This window comes from Grampus griseus (genome assembly GCF_964374135.1).
Source record: "Grampus griseus genome assembly, chromosome: 6".
NCBI classification, from domain to species: domain Eukaryota; kingdom Metazoa; phylum Chordata; class Mammalia; order Artiodactyla; family Delphinidae; genus Grampus; species Grampus griseus.
Window position 1 is genome coordinate 68,531,400 of NC_139000.1, and position 21,842 is coordinate 68,553,241.

General features: G+C 39.1%; 1 protein-coding gene across 1 annotated transcript; it reads left to right on the forward strand.

The window, feature by feature from the left end:
- Nucleotides 1–16,868: 16,868 nt before the first annotated feature.
- On the forward strand, nucleotides 16,869–17,456 carry LOC309824264 (small ribosomal subunit protein eS7-like; the record flags this gene model as incomplete). Its single annotated transcript, XM_082657001.1, has 1 exon — nucleotides 16,869–17,456. One exon carries the CDS (start codon nucleotides 16,869–16,871, stop codon nucleotides 17,445–17,447), a length of 579 nt encoding a protein of 192 aa, XP_082513127.1. The 3' UTR covers nucleotides 17,448–17,456.
- Nucleotides 17,457–21,842: the final 4,386 nt, after the last annotated feature.

The window sequence follows — 21,842 nt, forward strand, 5'->3', positions numbered from 1 at the left end:
ACTTTCATGAAAATATTTATGTTAGCATATACTTTAAGAGATTCATTTAATTCATCTTTTACAAATTTGTTTTAATTTCTAATAATAATATATATAGCCTTCATAAACAAAAGTTTTGGGGGATATTCAATAATATTCAGGAGAATGAAGGAGTCCTAAAGCCAAAATATTTGAAAACTGTGGACTTATTTCATTGTATTTTACTCTGTCTCCCTCACTATACTGAACTCCTGAAGGCTGAACACTATATCCTGTTTGAGTCTGTAACTATCCTTAGTGCCTGGTACTTAGTAGATACTAAGTAAATATTCACTACAGGAATGAATGAGTAAATTATTCAACTTCAGTGTCTGAAATTTTCCTGCATTCTGTAATGCTGTCCTTGGTCTCACTGGCCAAGTAAAACTCCAGCAGTCACAATGACCAGGTTGTGGAGCAAAACATAAAGGAAAGATCACACATTCTTTCATACGCCCTCTAAGCCATGCTCTCCATGGCTTCCCCTCTAACCTCATTTCCACCACTCCCTGCCTAATGCTTCATGTTTCAGCAATCAAGCTGCTACTAATCATACTCCTTTTTGCTGTTGTCGTTCAGCTCTCTCTCTCTCTCTCTCTTTTTTAAAATATATATATATATATTGAGGTATAGCCGATTAACAGTGTTGTGATAGTTTCAGGCGCACAGAAAAGCGACTCAGCCATACATATACATGTATCCATTCTCCCCCAAACACCCCTCCCATCCAGGTTGCCACATAACATTGAGCAGAGTTCCCTGTGCTAGATAAAGTAGGTCCTTGTTGGTTATCCATCTTAAATATAGCAGTGTGTACATGTCAATCCCAAACTCCCTAACTATCCCTTCCCCGCTGGTAACCATAAGTTCGTTCTCTAAGTCTGTGGTCTGTTTCTGTTTTGTAAATGAGTTCATTTGTATTTCTTTTTAGATTCCGCGTATAAGGGATATCATACGATATTCCTCTTTCTCTGACTTAATTCACACAGTTTGACAATCTCTAGGTCCATCCATGTTGCTGCAAATGGCATTATTTCATTCTTTTTTATGGCCAAGTAATATTCTATTGTGTATATGTACCACATCTTCTTTATCCATTCATCTGTCGATAGACACTTAGGTTGCTTCCAAGTCTTCCCTATTGTAAACAGCGTTGCAATGAACATTGGGGTGCATGTGTCTTTTCAGACCATGTTTTTCTCCAGATATATGCCCAGGAGTGGGATTGCAGGGTCACATGGTGGCTCTATTTGTAGTTTTTTAAGGAACCTCCATACTGTTCTCCATAGTAGCTGTACCAATTTTCATTCCCACCAACAGTGTAGGAGAGTTCCCTTCTCTCCACACCCTCTCCAGCATTTATTATTTGTGGATTTTTTTGATGATGGCCATTTTGACTGGTGTGAGGTGATATCTCATTGTAGTTTTGATTTGCATTTCTCTAATAGTGATGTTGAACATCTTTTCATGTGCCCCTTGGCCATCTGTATGTCTTCTTTGGAGAACTGTCTATTTAGGTCTTCTGCCCATTTTTTGATTGGTTGTTTGTTTCTTTGATATTGAGCTGCATGAGGTGTTTGTATATTTTGGAGATTAATCCTTTGTCAGTTGCTTCATTTGCAAATATTTTCTCCCATTCTGAGGGTTGTCTTTTCATCGTCTTTGTGGTTTCCTTTGCTGTGCAAAAGCTTTTACACACATTCTTATATCCTCAATGCCATACATAGAGTCTGATACTTAATGGGTGCTTAATAAGAATTACACTGAACTGAAATACTTCCTCTCCATGAAGTTAAAGCTTAGGTATAAGTCATGCAAGCCCCAGTCAACTTCACTTAGTTTTACTGAGCACTTACATGTGTCAGCCACTATGGTAGGCATTGGGGATTGCAAATATTTATATCAGAGAGCTTACAGTCCAATGGAAGAGAGAGAGTCTTTAAATGGCAGAATATAATAAGCAAGCTATATACATGTGTTTCTGTAGAGCCCAGGAGAAGCATATTTCTCCAACAGCTATTTAGAACGCCTTCCATGTGGCAAGACACTTGTGCAAGACACTCATGGAAGCATGTGCCCTCAGTGAACTTAAAGTCTTCCCTCAGTAAAGGAGACAGGCATTAAACAAATGTCATACAAATGAGGTATGTAATTCCAAATGGTGAGCAGGACCGGGAAGGAAAAATCATAAGAAGATACTATTATCAAGGGTCTAATTTAGATTGGGGAGGGAAAAGGGATCAGAATGGGTGTTTCTGAGAATGTGCCATGAATATGCAGGAGTGTAGATGTTAACCACCGGAGAAGCAGAATACTGAGGAAAGCATTCCAAGCAGTGGGAAGGGGGTGGCCATTCGGCAGGAGTGGAAGGCTTGCCATGAAAGTTGCCAGGCTTGCCAGGCTGGAAAGGTAGAGTGAGGGCTGGAGGAAGACTAACACAGCACAGCACAGACGCCTGAAGAGGCCCAGAGCTAAGTCTGGATACTTCACTTTCCTCTTGTGATACGCAGAGCTGTGATTCTGGGTGGTCTGTATTCATCTCACATAAGCCCTCACAAGATAAATGGAGCCTGTTTCCTCAAGTGACTACTGCTAAGAGAAAAGTTTTCTTCAGATGTATGTTTCCATCAGCACTTTCCCCATAGGGCACCTAAAAACTTGATTTATCATAAATGTTTCACCCAGAATACATATACAGTAACACAAATGTGGCATATTTAAATGCACTCCTCAGAGAAATTTGCTGGCAGTGATCACATACCATAAATAAAGGAAAAAATAGCCCAGCTATGGTTGTTTCCAGAAGGAGTAGATAGACCCCTACTCAGGCTACTGCCCAGAAGCTGAAACATAAGAGATTCATGGCAATGTTATGGGAACACCCATCCTGGGCCTGGGACCAACTCTTACTTAAGGGTTGGCCCCTCAAATGGGAGGAATACTAGCAAAGCTGCACGGATTACTTCAGTTGGTTTGCTAGAAATGGGGAGGGAGAAAATGGGGCTGGCCATTTCAACAACCTAGGTCCTGTTGAGTAATTAAGGTATACTGACTAAGGGCAAACCCCAGCTTAACCATGAACTAGCTCTGTGACCTTGGTCATTTAATCTATCCGTCACTCATATCCTCCTCTGTAAAATGAACTAATACGTGTTATGGGCATTAAATGAGATAATGTAAGTCAGTGCTTAGCAAAGCATTCACTACATGTCAAGTCTCAGCATGCTGGGCCTCAAGACCAGCTTAACTGCCTGTTTTACCCCCATGAGTAACCACTCATTTGGCATCTGAAGGACATAGTTATTGTAATGAATCAGTCTGTTTTTAGTCTTCGTGCAGATAACACTCATTTCATGAAATCCTAGCCAAGCAGCCATACAAGATTTTCCCCCTTCCTTACTGCTGTAACCTCTATACCCTGTAAAAATATTCTAAGAAAGCCCTCTCTATTAAAATCTGAAACATGGTTCTAAAAGAGCCCTCTCTTCACAGAATTTGCCAACTGCTTCCTTTACGGCTCTGAACAGACACTGCAGCTTTGAGAAGAGCAGCCCCTCTCCTGTCACTCACCCACACCCCGGGGGGGGGGCACCCGAATCCCCACTCTGAGCAGAGCACTTTCACAAGCCCTCATTTTACACCCACCAACACCCTGAGCCTGCCACACTCCCCCAAGACTGGGCAAAGCATGAAGTAATCACAGACTTTGGTATTTTTCCAACCACAAGCCCCCTCAAGGTCCAATGCATCCGAGAGAGAAAAGTGACTCTCTCTTACCTAACCCACAGTGGAACAAGGATCAATAGAAACCACATCAAGATTGTGCTTGGTAAGTAGTTAGCAAGACTTCCAAAAGTGTACATTTGGCTTAAGCATGCCTGAAATATGAAATAACTAGAATAACACCCCTCCTTTGACCTTTGCATAGGGCCTTTCACAGGAATATCTCAGGACCTCAAATGAAAGAAAGTACTTAGAACCTTGAAACACTTTTTAAAACCTGCAGACAGCTTAATGTGAGGGGTCTTGTGAACAGTTCGTTGTCAGGAGTTTCTAGCAAGTGTTATTTCTTCCTGAATTCCAAGAACCAAGTGCTCTGAAGTTTACATTCACGCAGGATGAACAAGCCCACCACAGCATTAAAAAGGATAAAATACCTGATGTGGTTTTCTTTGAGGGACAGGTTTAACACCCGTACACACACGCCCAGACCCAGTGCCTGGCAAGATGGCAGAGAGGCAGATGGCCTCCCATAGTTAGGGCCACACTAACATCACATACACAGTTTAGAGCAAGTGCTGGCAACTGGAAAAGTAATTTATGACAGTAAACAAATGGCTCTTAAAAAAAAATCTGTAGGGTGATAGAAAGCAGTGACAAAAGACAAACGTTTGGCTAAACAGTGTTCAAAGAAGAAAAAATGGACAGGATCATCATGTAGAATGTTCTCGTGCATGTGAAGAGTGCCAAGTGATAGGGCTTATAAGTAATGAGAGGGGGAGAGAAATCTGAAATAAGATTGTCATTGCAGCCACACTGCTATCGCCAGACTCTTCTGTTCTACCTCAGTCCAAACAGTCAATGTAAATCCTTCAGTTCTAGAATGTGTCCTGGAATAGGCAGAACTTTAGGTTTTATGAGGAGAAACTTGACTTTGGCTTTAAGAAGAAGAAAAAAATCATTGTATTATGGCCACTAGACATACATCTGATTCTAGGACCTCCCTCAAAAACAGCTGCTGGTGCTCAAGGTAAGAAAACAATGTACAAAGTTTTAACAAGTAGTTGCTATCCTGATTGGTATGGACACTTAACTTTTCAATCTTTAAAAATAAGCCCTCTAGGGGCTTCCCTGGTGGTGCAGTGGTTGGGACACGGGTTCGTGCCCTGGTCCGGGAGGATCCCACATGCCGCGGAGTGGCTGGGCCCATGAGCCATGGCCGCTGAGCCTGCGCTCCGCAGGGGAGAGGCCACAACAGTGACAGTGCTCCGCAACGGGAGAGGCCACAACAGTGAGAGGCTCGAGTACCGCAAAAAAAAAAAAAAAAGCCCTCTTATTTTTATGATTGTAAAATAATACATGCTAATTGCACAGCTAAGAAGAAGCTCGTAGTGAACATTAAAGCCAGTTACACGTGGATGTCAATCTAAAGAATTGTACTAAGTATGGTTGCAAAAGCAAATGTGTCCATAGATTGTTCTTAAAATATTAGATATAAAATGTAAAAAATAATAATTATAGCAATAATTGAATAAAAATAATTTAGTGCTAACCCCCAAATTATATTTTCAAAAATTGGGAAATAAGAAGCTGGAAGAAAGCATGAAAAAATATAAGAATATTAAATTCTTTGTCTAAAATACAGGGTTTTAAAGATTCATGTTTATTTTTTTATTTATTTATTTATTTTTTTTTTTTGCGTTATGTGGGCCTCTCACTGTCGTGGCCTCTCTCGTTGCGGAGCACAGGCTCCGGACATGCTGGCTCAGCGGCCATGGCTTATGGGCCTAGCCGCTCTGCGGCATGTGGGATCCTCCCGGACCAGGGCACGAACCCGTGTCCCCTGCATCGGCAGGTGGACTCTCAACCACTACGCCACCAGGGAAGCCCAGATTCATGTTTATTTTTGACTTTAATAATTAAAGAGATGTTGGTCAATGGACAATTTTTTAACTTAAAAAGAAATAGAATTAAACTGGAAAATGAACCTTCCAAGCACTGTAGAAAATAAAAGGAAATTATAGTCTACATGGGGGAAAACAATAAAGAGGCCTAGAGAGAATAATTAAAATAGATACTAGTAGTAAAATCACAATAGTTACATCAATAAATGGGTTGAACTCCCTATTAAAATACAAAGAATTTCAAAGTAAATTTTTAAAACTCAATGATAGTTTATTAAAAGTGAAAATTTATTAAAGTTTACTAAAACATAAAGTCAAAAAGATAAAAAGATATTAAATGTATTCCCTTTCCCCTTTTCCCACCAAAAATAGGTGTCACAATACTAGTACAACAAAAAGGAAAATTCACCACAATAATCATGAGACACAAATATAACTTGTGATATATATCAACTTATCATGTTGATAAGTGGTTCAATTCATAATGAAGATATGAGTCAACAGATTTTATGTGCCAAAACTCATTGCATCCAAATGTACAAAAGGAAAATGTTTGCAGTAGGAGAAAGTGACAGAAATAAAATAGAACTGATCCATGAAAAGAACGCTCTCAGTTTTAGATAGCTCTATAATGCCAAATATACACGGGACATGCAGGGGCTGAAAAATAACAATTGATGTGAGTGACTTACTAAATATGTATGTACAGATATCCATCTCAAACATTGCAGCCTACAGACAACACGTTTTTTGGCTCCCATGAAATATTAACAAAAACCAGAGTGTGTTGTGTACGTGTATAAAATGTACATAAATACATATATTATAAATATTTACAATTAAATGTTTATATAAAAGATAAACGTTTATAGAGAAGATATAAATGCTTTTAAGAAAAACAGAAATTTTATCAATCTCTTATTAAATTGACCTGTTTAAAAAAAAAAAAAAACCTTCATTTTAAAAGTCAAAATAAATGCCAGCCATTTGGAAGTTTTAAGATGCTCCTTTAAGTAACTCTTTATTAAAAGAAAAAATAAAAACTGGAGTTACAAATGATTTAATTAATTAATAAATTAAATTAAATAAATTTAATTAAATTAATTAATTTAAATAATTAATTAAATAACCATCATAACCTTTAGGATGAAGCCAAGTTTATATCAGATAAAAATTCATTCTTAAATGTTTTAAGTATTAAGAAGGACAAAATGTAATAAGCTAAGCATTAAATTTAAGATAGAAAACAAAATTTGTAAGAAAAATTGGTAGAAGGTATTGAGGAGGATAACATAAATAATTGACTTAAAAGTCAAAAAAATCAATAAATACATTCAAGCATAAAAAAGACTTTTAAAAGTTAACATAATTTACCAACCAACTCTCCTTAAATCTAAAGAAGAGAAAAAAATAGGAAGAAAAAGGTGTGGGTAACCATAGACATGAAGATTTTTTAATTATTAGATCATACTCAACATAATTTTATGCTAATATAATGATGAAGTGGACAATATTTGCAAGAAATAGATATTACCAAAATTGGCTCAGGAACTTAAAAACTTGTATAAACTAGTAATCCAACTAAAAAATTAGAAAAAGTTGTGAAACATTATTAATAATATTTTTGAGTGCCTACTATGTGCTCTGCCTTGGATCAGGTACTTTATTCATTACCCCGATATAACAACCCTATAAAGTAGGTATTATTATGTACATTGCTCTGTTTCCATATCACCCTGTATTTCTCTTATCAAAAAACTCATTACATTCTGTTGTTGTCATCTGTCTTCCCTACTAAACTCTAAACTCCACCAGGCTAAGTGTCCTCCATGAGCACCTCCTGTATTCCCAGCACCTACATTCACATAAAGCCTGTCACATAAGGGTAACTCAACAAACTATTGAGAGAATGAGAACACTGGGAACTCCCATAATACAGTATAGTTAGTATAGTATAGTATAGTATAGTATGGAAAAATTACAGTACAGTCTCACTTATGTATATGGATATGAAAGTCCTACCCAACATATATGTGTGTATGTGTTTAACTATAACGTAATAGTTGCATTCCTAAGAAACCTCATATTATTGAGAACTATGTTATTAAAAAATTCTTTCAATGAGATGAAGGAGAAGACACAATAACAAAGTTACTTTCCTGCAGGAAGTGGAATAATTTTTAATAGAAAAAAATGTGTAGCTGTAGCAAACCTACACTGAGCATATCTACCCTTTGATTATCGTATGTGCAGAAATCAAGCCTTTTCATGTATCTTCCGGTACTGTCATTAGCCCAGGTCTTCTTATATTGCTTACCCATGTTATCACCTTTATCAAACCACTTTTCCTTTTTTCTTGTACTATTTCCATCGGTAGGCTGATGACTTCAGCTATCACCCTTGCAGTGCTAGGCTACTGCTTTTGTCTGTGACCGTCTTCTGTCCCTGAGGTAGAGGGTCCGTGACCCATGCTGGTCCCCTGAGGCTGCCTCAGCCACAGTGAAACAACCCAAGTTATGAACACTAATCTGAAATAGGTGGGCCTTTAACCCTAGAGAGAAAGCATGCCATTTCCTCACATTTATTCCTGGCCCTAAAGTCTTACTGTTCAGCCATTACTTCAAGTCTGTGATGTTCCCAATATCCTCCCAATAAATCCTTTTGTTGTGTTGGTTGTAGTTCAAGTTAGCCCGAGTCCATTTCTTTTACTTACAAGGGAGGAAAAAACCTTAATTGATAGACCCATTTTTTAATGATAAATCCTAAAAACATTCAAACAAAACAAGAGTTTTGGGGTTTGTTTTTTTCTATTTACCATTGCAGTGTTAGTACCTGATATCAATGGTGCCTTGGGCAGTTAGTCTAATGCAAAATGTCTTTCCTAAATGATGCATCATATTGTATCCGGTTTGCCTCAGGAAAACATGTGCTGTGACAGAAACACGGGCACTAGAAGAACAGGATGACCTGTCAGACATTAACCTTGATTTTGTTTTCATTCTGTCTCCTCTCCCAACGAAGAAATAGAACAGCCTTAGTCTTCCTTGGAAAACGAATTTCTTCTAAGGCAAGAGGTAGGGGCCTGGTGTCTGGGAATAAGCATATTTAAGAGATTTGAGTTATACAAATCTTGGCCTCTACAGGTAATAAAGCTCTACGGTGTTTATCAGAGAAGGGAGAATTACCAAGTGTTTCTGTTAAAGTGTTAAAAAAGAAACATTTCTTTTTGATATTATGGCATACACAGACCATGATAATATGTGAATTGCATATTGGGGTAAACAAAGAGGTTGGTCACCCTCTTTGAGGTCGGTTGTGGGGTTCCCAAAAGACAATCCAGGTAACAACCCTTGGTTCTGACCCTCTTTCATTGTCTCCCCTGGGGCACTGATTCCATCTATGCCTCATCTGTAGTAGGTTCAATGAACAGGTACCCTTTCTTCTGCAGCAACACCATCAAACAGAAAGCTGGCTCAATTCTTGAACAAAGGCTTCTCACTGGTCGCTTGTAAATATTATATATTCCATTTGTAATAATGCTTCTGAGCAAGTATATAAAGAGCTTGGCCTCAACTGAGAATAATTGTTAATAGTGATCATTGGCTGTTTTCATCTGTTTTTAAGGAAGAGAGGGAGGCGAAATAATTAAATGTGTTTTGAGCCTGTGAGGCCTCAGGCACATGATGGAATTCAGACCAGGTTATCTTGAAAGACTCTTAAAAGCTGGCTAAGACTAAAAGAAGTCTGTACGTATGCTTACCAGAAGAACAAAAATTTTCATGATAGACCCAAATTGAAACAACCCAATGTTCATCACCAACAGAATGAATAAATATATTCATACAGTGGAATACTATACAACAATGAGAAGATGAAAATGTATTACCATGCAATAACATACCTGCAACTCACAAACATAATGTTGAGCAAAAGAAGCCAGATGTAAAAATTACCAACTATATATAAAGTTCAAGATCAGGCAGAACTGATCTATGCTCTTAGTGGGTGAGTAGTGATCAGAAGAAGGTTATCATAGCAGGTGGGGGGAAGGCACTTCTAGAGTTCTGGTGGTGTTCAACAGCTTAATCTGGGTACTGGTTAAACAGGTGTGTTCAGTTTATATAATTCATCAAGCTGTAAATCTATTATTTGTGCTCCTCTCTGTATGTGTGTACTATTTGATATAAAAATTTTAATTGATACTCTTTAGAAAGAAGAACAAGCAGAGAGTGGGAGTTTCTTCTAGGCCTGTGGGTCCTTTTTTAATTTATGGCACACAGAGACCATGATAATATTTGATGCAGATTGGAGTAAAAAGAGAGATTGGTTAAAAACTGAAGAATTGGCCCAGGGGCTCCAGCTGCCCTGGGGGCTGAGAGGATCAATTTTTCAGAACCTTTCCTTGTCTTCATTAGCAGGGAATCTATGACTTTCCCTTCTAGCCAGAGGGATCTGAGTGCACAGCCAGGAAGGACTGGAAGAGCATGGTGTCAGACACGTAGACCCTAAGAATTGCATCCTCCCTTTGTATCCATTGACCTCTCTAGCCGTGGCTTCCAAATTCAATTAGCCAGGTTTGACCATTGCACGAGCATTAGAGACCCCATTTGTCTTAACAGTGCTACCCAGGTCTCTCACCCTGCTACTGCTTTCCAGATTTCTTTCTCCAGGAGAGTATCTGTTTCAAATTATTGTTCCCCAGATGTTTTGGGTTCTCTTTCTCCAATCTGAATCATATCTGGCTATTTCCTGCCTATATTCCTGATCTCAGTCTGGTTTTGTATTTCTTTTCTATCTTCACTGGAACTTTCAACACCTCCCATTTTGCATCCTTTATGCATTTTGTTAAATCAATTATATCCATTTTTCAACAATCTCAAAGAAAACAGTTAGCTTGCAATCAGAGGCCCCAGATTTATTTCCTACGATGATGCTATGTGGCTTTAAGCAAGCAATTTGCCTTCTCTGGGTATGATCTGTGGATCGAGGAAACCATTTTCTTGGCTCTCTATCAGAGAAGTATCTGTGGCAAGGAGATTCCCATAATGGTGAGCCTTGAGCTTTCAAAAGATATTCAGGGGAAAATCAATTTTAAACAAGGAAGTCACCGCAGGCTACCATCATTAGAACCTAAATCTCCAAATCCATCCACTCAGATACTCCTGTTGGTTGTCACCTCAAAAGCTCCATGAATTCTGCCTCTCACGTTTGTCCACTCAGTCATTGGTATCTCCCATTTGACTCCTGGTGATGGAACACTTTCCATGTCACTGATCTAACATTAGACTTCGATATTCTGCTCTACACCCGCCTGGATTTCTAATTCCCCATCCAGCTGTTCTGACCCCATTAAAAAGTTGCTTTACCACCACAACACACACACACACACACACACGCATGCACACACACACACACACACACACACACACACACTCAAGCTTGTGCTGGGAGCATTGAAAACCACTCCAGAAGAATGTCCTCAAACCAGGGGTATTTAGACTTAGATTTTATGGATCAGTAGAAAAGCAATGTTAACAGGGGTAGTTGTCACAAGATTATTCCCTGGAGTTCTAACGTCCTATAAAGCTCTAGTTCTTACGTTGGATACGGTAAAATAACTGAGTCAAGTTCATACAGGATTGGCTCAAGGAACGGGGGCCATGTCTTTTAATGTTCAGTTGTATTCGTTTTCTATGCTTTATAACAAATTACCACAAATTTAACAGTTTAAATCAACACACACGTGTATTATTTCACAGTTTCTGTAGGTGAGAAATCCAGGCACAGCTTAACTGTGTTCTCCACCTCAGGGTCTCATCAGGCTGTAATCCAGGTGTCAGCCAGAGCTAAGGTCTAATCAGAGGCTCAACTGGCGAAAGAGCTGCTTCTAAGCTCTCAGGCTGTTGGCAGAATTTATCTCTTTGCAGTTGTAGGGCCGAGGTCCCTATCTTGCTGGCTGTTGGGTAAGGGTTGTTCTCAACTCTGAGAAGCTTCTCAGAGTTCCTTGTCATGTGGCTCTTTTATGGGCCCTATTATAATATGGTAACTTACTTCTTAAAAGCCAACAATGGAGATACTTTTTCTTTTTTCCCCCAGTTGTATTTTATTTTATTAATATATTGGCATATCAACATGTTGTACACCTTAAATTTATACAGTATTATATTGGCATATAATATTGTATAAATTTAAGGTGTACAACATGTTGATTCAATATACTTCTGTATTGCAAGATGATTACCACCATCTCATTAGCTAACACCTCTATCTCATCACATAATTATCATTCCTTTATTGTGGTGAGAACACTTAAGATATACTCTCTTAACAACTTTCAACTATATAACATAGTATTATTAGCTGTAATCATCATACTGTACAATAGGTCCCAGAACTTGTTAATCTTACAACTGGAAAGAGATATTTTCTTTGCCAAAATAAAAATGTATCATCCTAAGGACCTATTAGGCTTCCTGCATTCTGCTTTCAAAAGCTAGATTACTGACCATATGGCCCCTTTTGACTGAAAACTAGGAAACTCTGAGCCAGATCTGTAGCTCAATCACAGCAGCAGTGTTGGTTTGACCTACACATCTCCTTTCACATTCCAGGGAACCTCTTTACAAAGAAACTGGCATTATCAAAAAATAGACCTCTGGCATCCTCCAGGCCATGGTCTGCTGTTGGCTTTTTCAACATCTGATATTTGAGTTATTGGTTAATGTTCAGTTAACAGTCCCTCCTTGATGCCCTAGAAACCTCAGCCATGCTTCTATTACTTTGACTCCCTGCCTCTATGGATATGTTATTTCTTCTGACTGGTTTACCCTGGTTTGAAAAGCAGTGCTAGGATCTTTTTTTTTTTTTTGGCTGCTTTGGGTCTTCGTTGCTGTATGCGGGCTTTCTCTAGTTGCAGGGGCTACTCTTCGTTGCAGTGCGTGGGCTTCTCACTGTGGTGGCTTCACTTGTGGATTATGGGCTCTAGGTGCGCGAGCTTCAGTAGCTGTGGCACGCGTGCTCAGTAGTTGTGGCTCACGGGCTCTAGAGTGCAGGCTCAGTAGTTGTGGCACACAGGGCCAGTTGCTCCGCGGCATGTGGGATCTTCCCGGACCAGGGATCGAACCCGTGTCCCCTGCATTGGCAGACGAATTCTTAACCACTGTGCCACTGGGGAAGCCCTGGGATCTGTTTTTTATATTTACTTCATTAAGCAGTTGATACATCTTTTGTTACAGGCAACTTTACATTCCTTTTGCAAAACATAAAAATTCAAAAAATAAAACCCAATATTTTAATTCTAGAACTTCACTATGATGCAAGGTTAAAACCTAGAAAAATATTTTGTGAATTTCTAAATATATCTCTCCTATCAATCATTGCCTTCTCAATTAAAAGATATTTCAATATTAATTAGACATTGAAATAAAGCAAGGGACTCAACTTGTCAATCTAGAATTCTCACTTTTTTGAGAATTAGCCCCCAAGTCAGTCCCTTCTTTACTCCTAATGGGGAGATAGAGTCATCACCAAGCCCTTTAGCTGCTCGTAGCCCCTAAATGGCACATGGTGAGAAATGGGTCCCTCCAGAACAGGATAGCAAAAGGAAAGGGTGGGGAGATACAGAGGACCCTAGATCTTGTTAGGCAAATGTGGGATGAATGAGTGACAATAACCCTTACCATTTACAGTTTTAGTGGAGCCAAGGTGACCCAGAATCATTTGGAACTCAAAGAAAATGATTTTGTGTATGAGGGGATCCCAGTGATGAAGTGTTGGTGGCTTGATTCACATTAACAAGATGAGAAAGTTAGGGAATTGAGAAAGGAAAAGTGTTAGTGAAAGATATTACCTCTGTTATTGTATATGTGAGGGTGAGGGAGATAGAGGTCTCTATTTTTGAGTTATTCAGTGGGGTTGAGTAGGCCCCAGGACATTCCCATTGGTGGATAATTTCGCAGAGACATTGTTCACTTGTATGGGAAGAGAAAACTGCGTATACTTGCTGGTGAAGTGAACCGAGGGACAGCCTCCTATGAGCAGGTGGATGCCCGCAGTGTGGAGTGGGTTTCCATGTAGATATGGGAAGCACACTGGGAGCCTGAAGCAAGGAGGTCTATTACCTCTGCCAGTGTTGGAGCAGGACACTGAAGTTAAGAGAAAAAAAAGTGAGGCTTTTTGAATAAGTCACCTAGGGCTGGAAGAAACATTGTTTTGTTTTCCTAGAGCCTCTTTGGCATGCTTCCTTGAAGCTAGGCCAGTCTTGGAGATTTTAATAAATTTTCCTGCTTTGGATGGACTTGGGCATTCTAGCCAACACATTGTCTGTGCCAAGCTTCCCCTAACTGGCAAGTAGTATTTATGTTAAGCAATTCTTAATGGTGCCTTCATTGGTAGATTACTAAACATTAGGTAAATCAACAGTAGCTCTTCATCAAGAAGATCAGTGACCCTTGGCACAGGATAATTGCCAAGAACACTTGTATTTCTTGTTCCTGCATCTGTGTGGTCTTTGGATGTTGGCACGCTTGGCAGGGCACATGATGGAATATTGAGTGCACAAGATTTAAAAGGTAGTAGACTTGCTCCTGGATCCAGCTATGCCACGACTAGCTGTGTGATGTTTGGCAACTAAAAACTTCATAATTTCCTCAATCCCAACTGTAAAATGGGAATTAATATAACAGTGATTAAAAGCGATTTATACATCCAGCACTATACTAGACCCTGGTGGGGCCGGGAGGGTAGGAGAGCATGCTTAAAGAATTATGGCTTACTTCCTGGCTTCAAGTGGTCTGTACTCCTTACCTTACAGGGTTGAAAATACTAAATGGGGTGGTGTATATGCTTTGAAAAAGTGTAACGTGCTATATAAACACAATTTATTACTACATTTACTGAAGGTTCCTATAGTTTAAAATAATTTATTTTCCTGACAACATGATGCTTCCATGTATTTCTCAGTAATTCCCCATCCCAAGAAAATGCCTGGCTGTTTAGGTCAGTGACAGCATCCTATAACATCATCACTGGGAGAAATGAAGGTCATTGCTTCCTTCTTTGTCATTCCTTCTTCTTATTCCAACACTGACCACCCTCTGCCCTCCCTTACAAGGGCTTGGTGGAAAAGTAATCCCTTTGTTTCACCACCACCTTTGATGCACCCCCATGCTGACTCCAAACAGCTCATGTTCACTAAAATTGAGCTTTCCTTTTATTCTCACATATTCAATCAGAGCTCCAGATGGGTAAGCAGGAGATCCCAGATGGCCTGACCACTTCCTGGATCATAAAGCTTCTCAGTATATAAAATAGAAATCTCTTTGATGATCCATGTATTTGTCAGGATTTGTTACACAACACATGTCCCAGGCAAGTCTCCTGTGATTTCCAGCACCTCTATCATAAGCCCAGAAAGACAGTTGGTTAATTTGTTTGTTTATTTAGCTTTCGCTTGGGCAGTTGGTTACAAAGTTTCCTATTTCTTTTTCTTCTGCCTGCGGCATCATCTCCTAACTTAGAATGCAGTCATGATGCCTTTCCTTTAAAAAGTACATGAATGCTAAGATCCAGGATGGACTGCTGATTCTCTGAAATAATGTCATGTTCTTAATTATTTGAGATATATTTCTCATCATTTATTTGAATTTCTTGGCTCTCATTTACCTAAGTGGAAAACATCTATGTATTTATTGGGGACTTCCCTTGTGGCACAGTGGTTAAGAATCCGCCTGCCAATGCAGGGGACATGGGTTCAAGCCCTGGTCCGGGAAGATCCCACATGTTGTGGAGCAGCTAAGCCCGTGCGCCACAACTACTGAACCTATGTGCTGCAACTACTGAGCCTGCATACTGCAACAACTGAAGCCCTTGTTCCTAGAGCCCATGCTCTGCAACAAGAGAAGCCACTGCAATGAGAAGCCCGTGCACCACAATGAAGAGTAGCCCCCACTCGCCACAACTAGAGAAAGCCTGTGCGCAGCAACAAAGACCCAACACAGCCAAAAATAAATAATAAAATTTTTTTTAATATATATGTATTTATTAAACAAATATGTAATGAAATCTTACTATGTGTGACACTGTTCTAGGTGCTGAGTATACAGGGTTAACAAAACAAATCAAAATCCTTATGCTTCTAAGCATCCTTATTCTTATCTCACCAGAACTTATTATATATTAGTGAGAAAGAGAAACAGTGAAAAGAATAAGAATAAGAATGAGAAGGGAGAAGGAGGAGAGGAAGAAGAAAAAGAAGAAGGGACTATGTATGTGTGTGTGTGTATATATATATATATTTTTTTAATTGTGTAAATTCCATGGAGAAAAATGAAAAATGGAGAAGACGAGGACAGTAGGGGAGGAGATGCAATTTAAAATTTTAAGTGCTAAGAATAGACTGTGGGGAAAAAGGGTGAAGCAGAAAGACAATGGTGGCTTAGCATAGGGTGGTGATAGTGAGAGAGGTGAGAAGTGGTCACTTACTGGGTTTATTTTTAAATTAGAGCCAATAGGATTGTTAATAGATTGAATTTAAGAGAAAGAAAAGAAAGTTAACACGAGAGAAGCTAACTTGGGGAAGAAGGTGAAGGTTTCGTTTTGGATGATGAGGGTACCGGAGGTGTTAAAGGTTTGAAGAAAGAGGAGAAGTTATGAAATAGTAATTTAGGAAGAAACAGAATGAAGGAGAAAGAAAGATCTGAAACCATAATAAATAGTAGTTTTCTAAAATTGAAAAAGACATAAGTCCTCAGACTGGAAGTGCAAAGTCTTGAACTGAATATATAAAAATAAATCCACATGTCAACATTAAAATGAAGCTGCAGAACATCAAAGAAAATAAGACTTTTAAAGCTCTCAGATAGCAGACTTTTCCTCAGCTGCAATCAATGCCAAAAAATAACAATAATATCTTCAGGGCTGACAAGAAATAACTGTCAATCTACACTCTTATGCCCGAACAACCTTTCAGTTTTAGAGACAAAAAAGTCATTTCACCACACAAAAACTTGGAGTATTTACCAACTACTGATCCTCACAAAGGGAACTATTAAATGATTTATCTCAAGAAGAAAAAATGAACCCAGAAGGAAGAAATGAAACAGCACACACACACACACAGACACACACAAAAATAAAAATAACTATTTTGAATTTTTTTAAGTACAATAAAAGCTCTAAACACAATAAAAAGATGGAGTGGGGTGCCGCGTCATCAAGGTCCTGGCCATGTTCAGTTCCAGCGTGAAGATCGTGAAGCCCAATGGCGAGGAGCCGGACGAGTTCGAGTCTGGCGTCTCCCAGGCTCTCCCGGAGCTGGAGATGAACTCGGACCTCAAGGCCCAGCTGCGGGAGCTGAACATCACAGCCGCCAAAGAAATTGAAGATGTTGGTTGTCCAAAAGCTATCATAATCTTTGTTTCCGTTCCTCATCTGAAATCCTTCCAGAAAATCCAGGTCTGGCTAGTGTGTGAGTTGGAGAAGTTCAGCGAGAAGCACGTTGTCTTTATCGTTCAGAGAATTCTGCCTAAGCCAACTCCAAAAAGCCGTACAAAAAATAAGCAAAAACGTCCCAGGAGCCGCACTCTGACAGCCGTGCATGACGCCATCCTGGAGGACTTGGTTTTCCGAAGTGAGATCGTGGGCAAGAGAATCCGCGTGAAGCTGGATGGCAGCCGACTCATAAAGGTTCGTTTGAATAAAGCACAGCAGAACAATGTGGAACACAAGGTTGAAACGTTTTCTGGTGTCTATAACAAGCTCATGGGCAAGGATGTTAATTTTGAGTTCCCAGAGTTTCAGCTGTAAACAAAGATGACTAAAATATTATTCACAAACACACACAAAAAAGATGGAGTGGGGGCATTGTTCCTTGGTAGTAAAAGCGGAAAGTAATGTTCGCCAGAAAGATAGAAATATTACATAGCTAAATGTTGTTAGAAAAATGTATGGTTAAATATTTTGGTAAACATTTAAGAGTAATAACTAAAATGGTAGGAAAACAATCTAGTTTATAAAACAGCATAAGGGAGGAAAAATTGTAGTTATCTTGTTAGTCCACTAGATGAAAGGAAGTAAAAGAAAATAAGCAAGAATAAAAAAAGGCAATCAGGAAACCTAAAATAAAAGGGTAGAAGTAAACCCAAATATGTCAGAAAACTCAGTCAATGTAAGTATTTGACCTTGCCTAATAAAAAATTAAGCTTGGTTTTGTGAGTCTTTTGCAGGCAATTTAAAAGTAGATTGTGTTTTTATAGCACATCTGGTAATCTCTGCTTCAGAGAATAAAAGAAGTAATATTTCCAACTCATTTTGTAAGGTTAGTCTAACACTAATATTAAAGCCAGACAAGGATTGTAAAAGAAAAGCATATATTTGCAGAGAGATACAAAGTCCTAAATAAAACATCAGCAAATCATTTGTCAGTGTATAAAAACCAAAGAGTTTATAAGAAAATCTATGTCATACACTTTAAATACAGATTAAAGGAGATAAGTATATACTTAATAGATGCAGAAAAGTCATTTTATAAAATGTAATATTCATCAAGATTTTTAAAAATCTCTGCAAACCAGGATTATAAGGGAACTTCCTTAACACCATATACCTATAACAAGCACTATCTTAATAAAACATTTCACCTACATGACTGCTTCACTTCAATATTGTGATAAAAGTCCTAACTGATGAAATAAGAAAAGAAAGGAAAGCATAAAACTTGGGAAGGAAACCTGAAACCTCTTCTTATTTGTAGATGATGTGATTGCCTAAAGAAAATAAGAGTCTATACAAAGTTAGAATCAATAAGAGAGCTCAGGAAGAGTTTATACAAACATCAGTTATGTCCCTATGGACTAGCAATAACCACAAAGAAAATGTAATAGAAAAAAATATACCCCTCAAAATATCAATAAAGTGTGTTTTTTTTAAATCTAGGGATAAATCTAAGAAAAGATATGCTATAATTTTATGGGGAAGACTTAAAAATAGCATTGAAGGATCTGAATAAATGTTGTGATATACCATGTTCATTGATGGAAAGATTCAATAACATAAAGTCTTCTCAAATTAATATATCAATTTGATTCCAATAAAAATGCAACAGAAATTTCTATGAAACTTAAAAAGCTGATCCTAAAATTTATATGGAAGAAAAAAAGGACAAAAAACACCCAGAAAATTTTGAAGAACAAAATGGGTAGTTTGGCCCTATCAAATATCATGAGTTATCATAAAGCTATAAAAAGTAAGAGATCATGATCTTGGTGCAGGTGAATAGACAAATAGATATATGGGATCGGATAGCAAGACTTATAAACAGACTTATGTATATGGGGAAAATGGACACATTACAAATTAGTGGGGATAAGATGGATTATTCAATAAATGGTGTTGTAATAATTGGCTATGTAGAAAATAAAACAAAATTACATCCCTAATCTACATCCTAAAAAAAAAATTCATGGATGAATAAAGATCTAAGTGTGAAAAATAAAAGTTTAAATTATTTAGAAGAAAATAAAGTAGAATATCTTTATATCCAAGCTAGAGAAAAATTTCATAATTGTACCCCCCAAAAAGCACAAAACCTGAAGGAAAATATAAATTTGACTTTATAAAAACTTAAAACTTCTGCACATCAAGAGATACATAAAGTAAAAAGTCAAACACGGGGAGAAGGTATTTTCAACACATTAACCAAAAACAAACAAAAACCAAAACACAAAAAACTTATATATTTTTTTTTCCCCAAAATACATAAAGAACTCCTATTACTGAACCAAACTACAATCCGCTCGCCTGCGCAGTAAGGCCAATCTACTGACACCAGGTTTTGGTGAAGGAAAGTGCAGGTTTATTGCAAGGCCAAGCAAGGAATATGGCTAATGCTCAAAAGGCCTGAACTCCTGGATGGCTTTCAGGGAAAGGTTTTTAGAGACAGGGTGAGGGAGAGGGTTGCGGGCTACGCGATCGCCTTGTGCACATTATTCTGCTTGCTGGATGGTAAGGTAATCGGGAGTCAACATCATCAACCTGGTTCCACCTGGTCTGGGGTCTACGTGCTTGTGGGCAGCATGCAGTTAACTTCTTCCACCTGGTGAGGGTTTCAGTATCTGCAAAATAGCTCAAGGATATGGCTCAGAATATTATCTCTAACCCTTGAGGAGGAACTAAATGTCCTTGGCTTTAATGCTAAACTACTATTATTTTGTCTTGCTTAACCGTTTTCCTTTGTTTTGCGTATTTTCTCACTGCTCTGATTAAATCTGTTCTTTGGAACTCAGGGAGGACCTAGGAAGCTAATGTTTTTCTGCAAACAAGAGGCAGGGGGAGGACGTGGGGACGGGGAGGGGGGTGGGGGGGTGGGGGGGGTATGTTTGTCCTGGGAAGCCCTCACAGGGCCCTGCTCAGTTATACTTCTAGAAATCACCAACAAGAACAAAAGGCAATGAATATGAATGGTCAAGTTACAAAAGGGAAAACTTATTGATTCACAAACACAAGGAGTTGCTCAATTTGAGTAATCAGAGAAATTCAGTTTACAACAATAATGATATATCCATTTCACAGCCATAAATTTTGTAAAAAATCAAAGTCTGAAAGCAATGACAAGTACCACCATACACAGATGTGATAAAACCAGAACTCTCAGACTACTGGCAGAAAAATAAATCAATTAAACTGCTTTGTAGAGCCAGGTGGTAGTATCTTCTAATGTAGATGTTCATACACCCACAATTCCCCTTCTAGGCATATCCCAGGACAGTGTTTTTAAAACTTGAGGTTGTGATCCATTAACAGGTAATGAAATCAATTTTAGTGAACAGTGAACTGAAGGAAGGGGGAGGGGGAAGAGATGAGAGGGAAGGTTAGATTTAGATCTTTATTAACTTTAGATCTTTACTCATACATGAATCTGTGTGCGTGGGTGTGTGTGTGTGTAGATGAGGGATATAATTTTGCTTTATTTTCTACATAAATAGCCAATTATTCCAGCACCATTTATTGAATAATCTATCCTATCCCCGCTAACTCGCTAAATTAATGAAATCAATTTAGTGGGCAATGAACAGAAGGAAGGGGAGGGGGGAGGGGAGGGAGAAAAACATCAGGACGTATCACACGTTGGAAGGTGCAGTCAGTGCTAGCGGTGCCCTGCCCAGATCTCCTTTACTGGGCCAGCGCACTCACCCTCACCTGGTCTATTAGCTGCTAACTGCTCACAGCTGCACTCTTTCCCAAAGCTGAGCCTCTTTAACTGGAAATGCCTGGGCGGTTGCACCGTCCCCACCCCACCCGCATCCCCTTGACACCGTGCAACCCCTCCACCGTGGCCCGCAGCCAATGGCTGATAAATGAGGGGTATAAAGGCCAGACCCAACCCCTGCCTCAGTGAGGTAACTTCCTGCGGAGCTTGGAACTTCCTGCGGGGTCGCGCTGAAGTTAATCTTCAGCAGAAGGCAAGTCTTTGCTAAGCTTCTTCCTTTCCTCACTTCTCTCACTTTCTCCCACTAGCAATTCTGTCTCAAGCTCTGCTGTTAGGGAAACTGCCCTAAGATGGAGGGGTAAATACTTTCAAGGGTGTGTGTAGGGGAGGTAGATTATAATGTAAAATAGGGTTTTAAAAGTTTGAGGGCTGGGCTTCCCTGGTGGTGCAGTGGTTAAGCATCCGCCTGCTAGTGCAGGGGACACGGGTTCGAGCCCTGGTCCGGGAAGATCCCACATGCCGCGAAGCCACTAAGCCCGTTAGCCACAACTACTGAGCCTGAGCTCTACACGGATAAAACGTGCATAAGAATAACCCTCGCTTGTACTCACCGTGAGCAAGGAAGGAGGGAATGAAAGTTAAGAGTGGTAGGCAGGAATTTTCACTTATATCTGAAATATTTTCTTTACAAAGCCTGAGGAAACTTGGGAAATTTTAGCCTTTATACGAAATGGGGGAGTACACTGGGTGTTTCTCATCTTTTCTGTACTTATCCGTTTATTTGAAATATTTCATGAAAAAAAGAGGGGCCCTAAAGCCTCACTCAAACCCACCCCACTCACCTGCCCTGATACACCCGTATGGATACCTATGTATGAGGAAGCAATGCGTTTCCCCCCTTTGATAACAAATCATGTAAGTTAGGTTTCTCTTGTTCTTTATTCTAAGGACACTCACAGGAGAAGTAGGTTATCTGGAGGCTCAGTAATAATAAA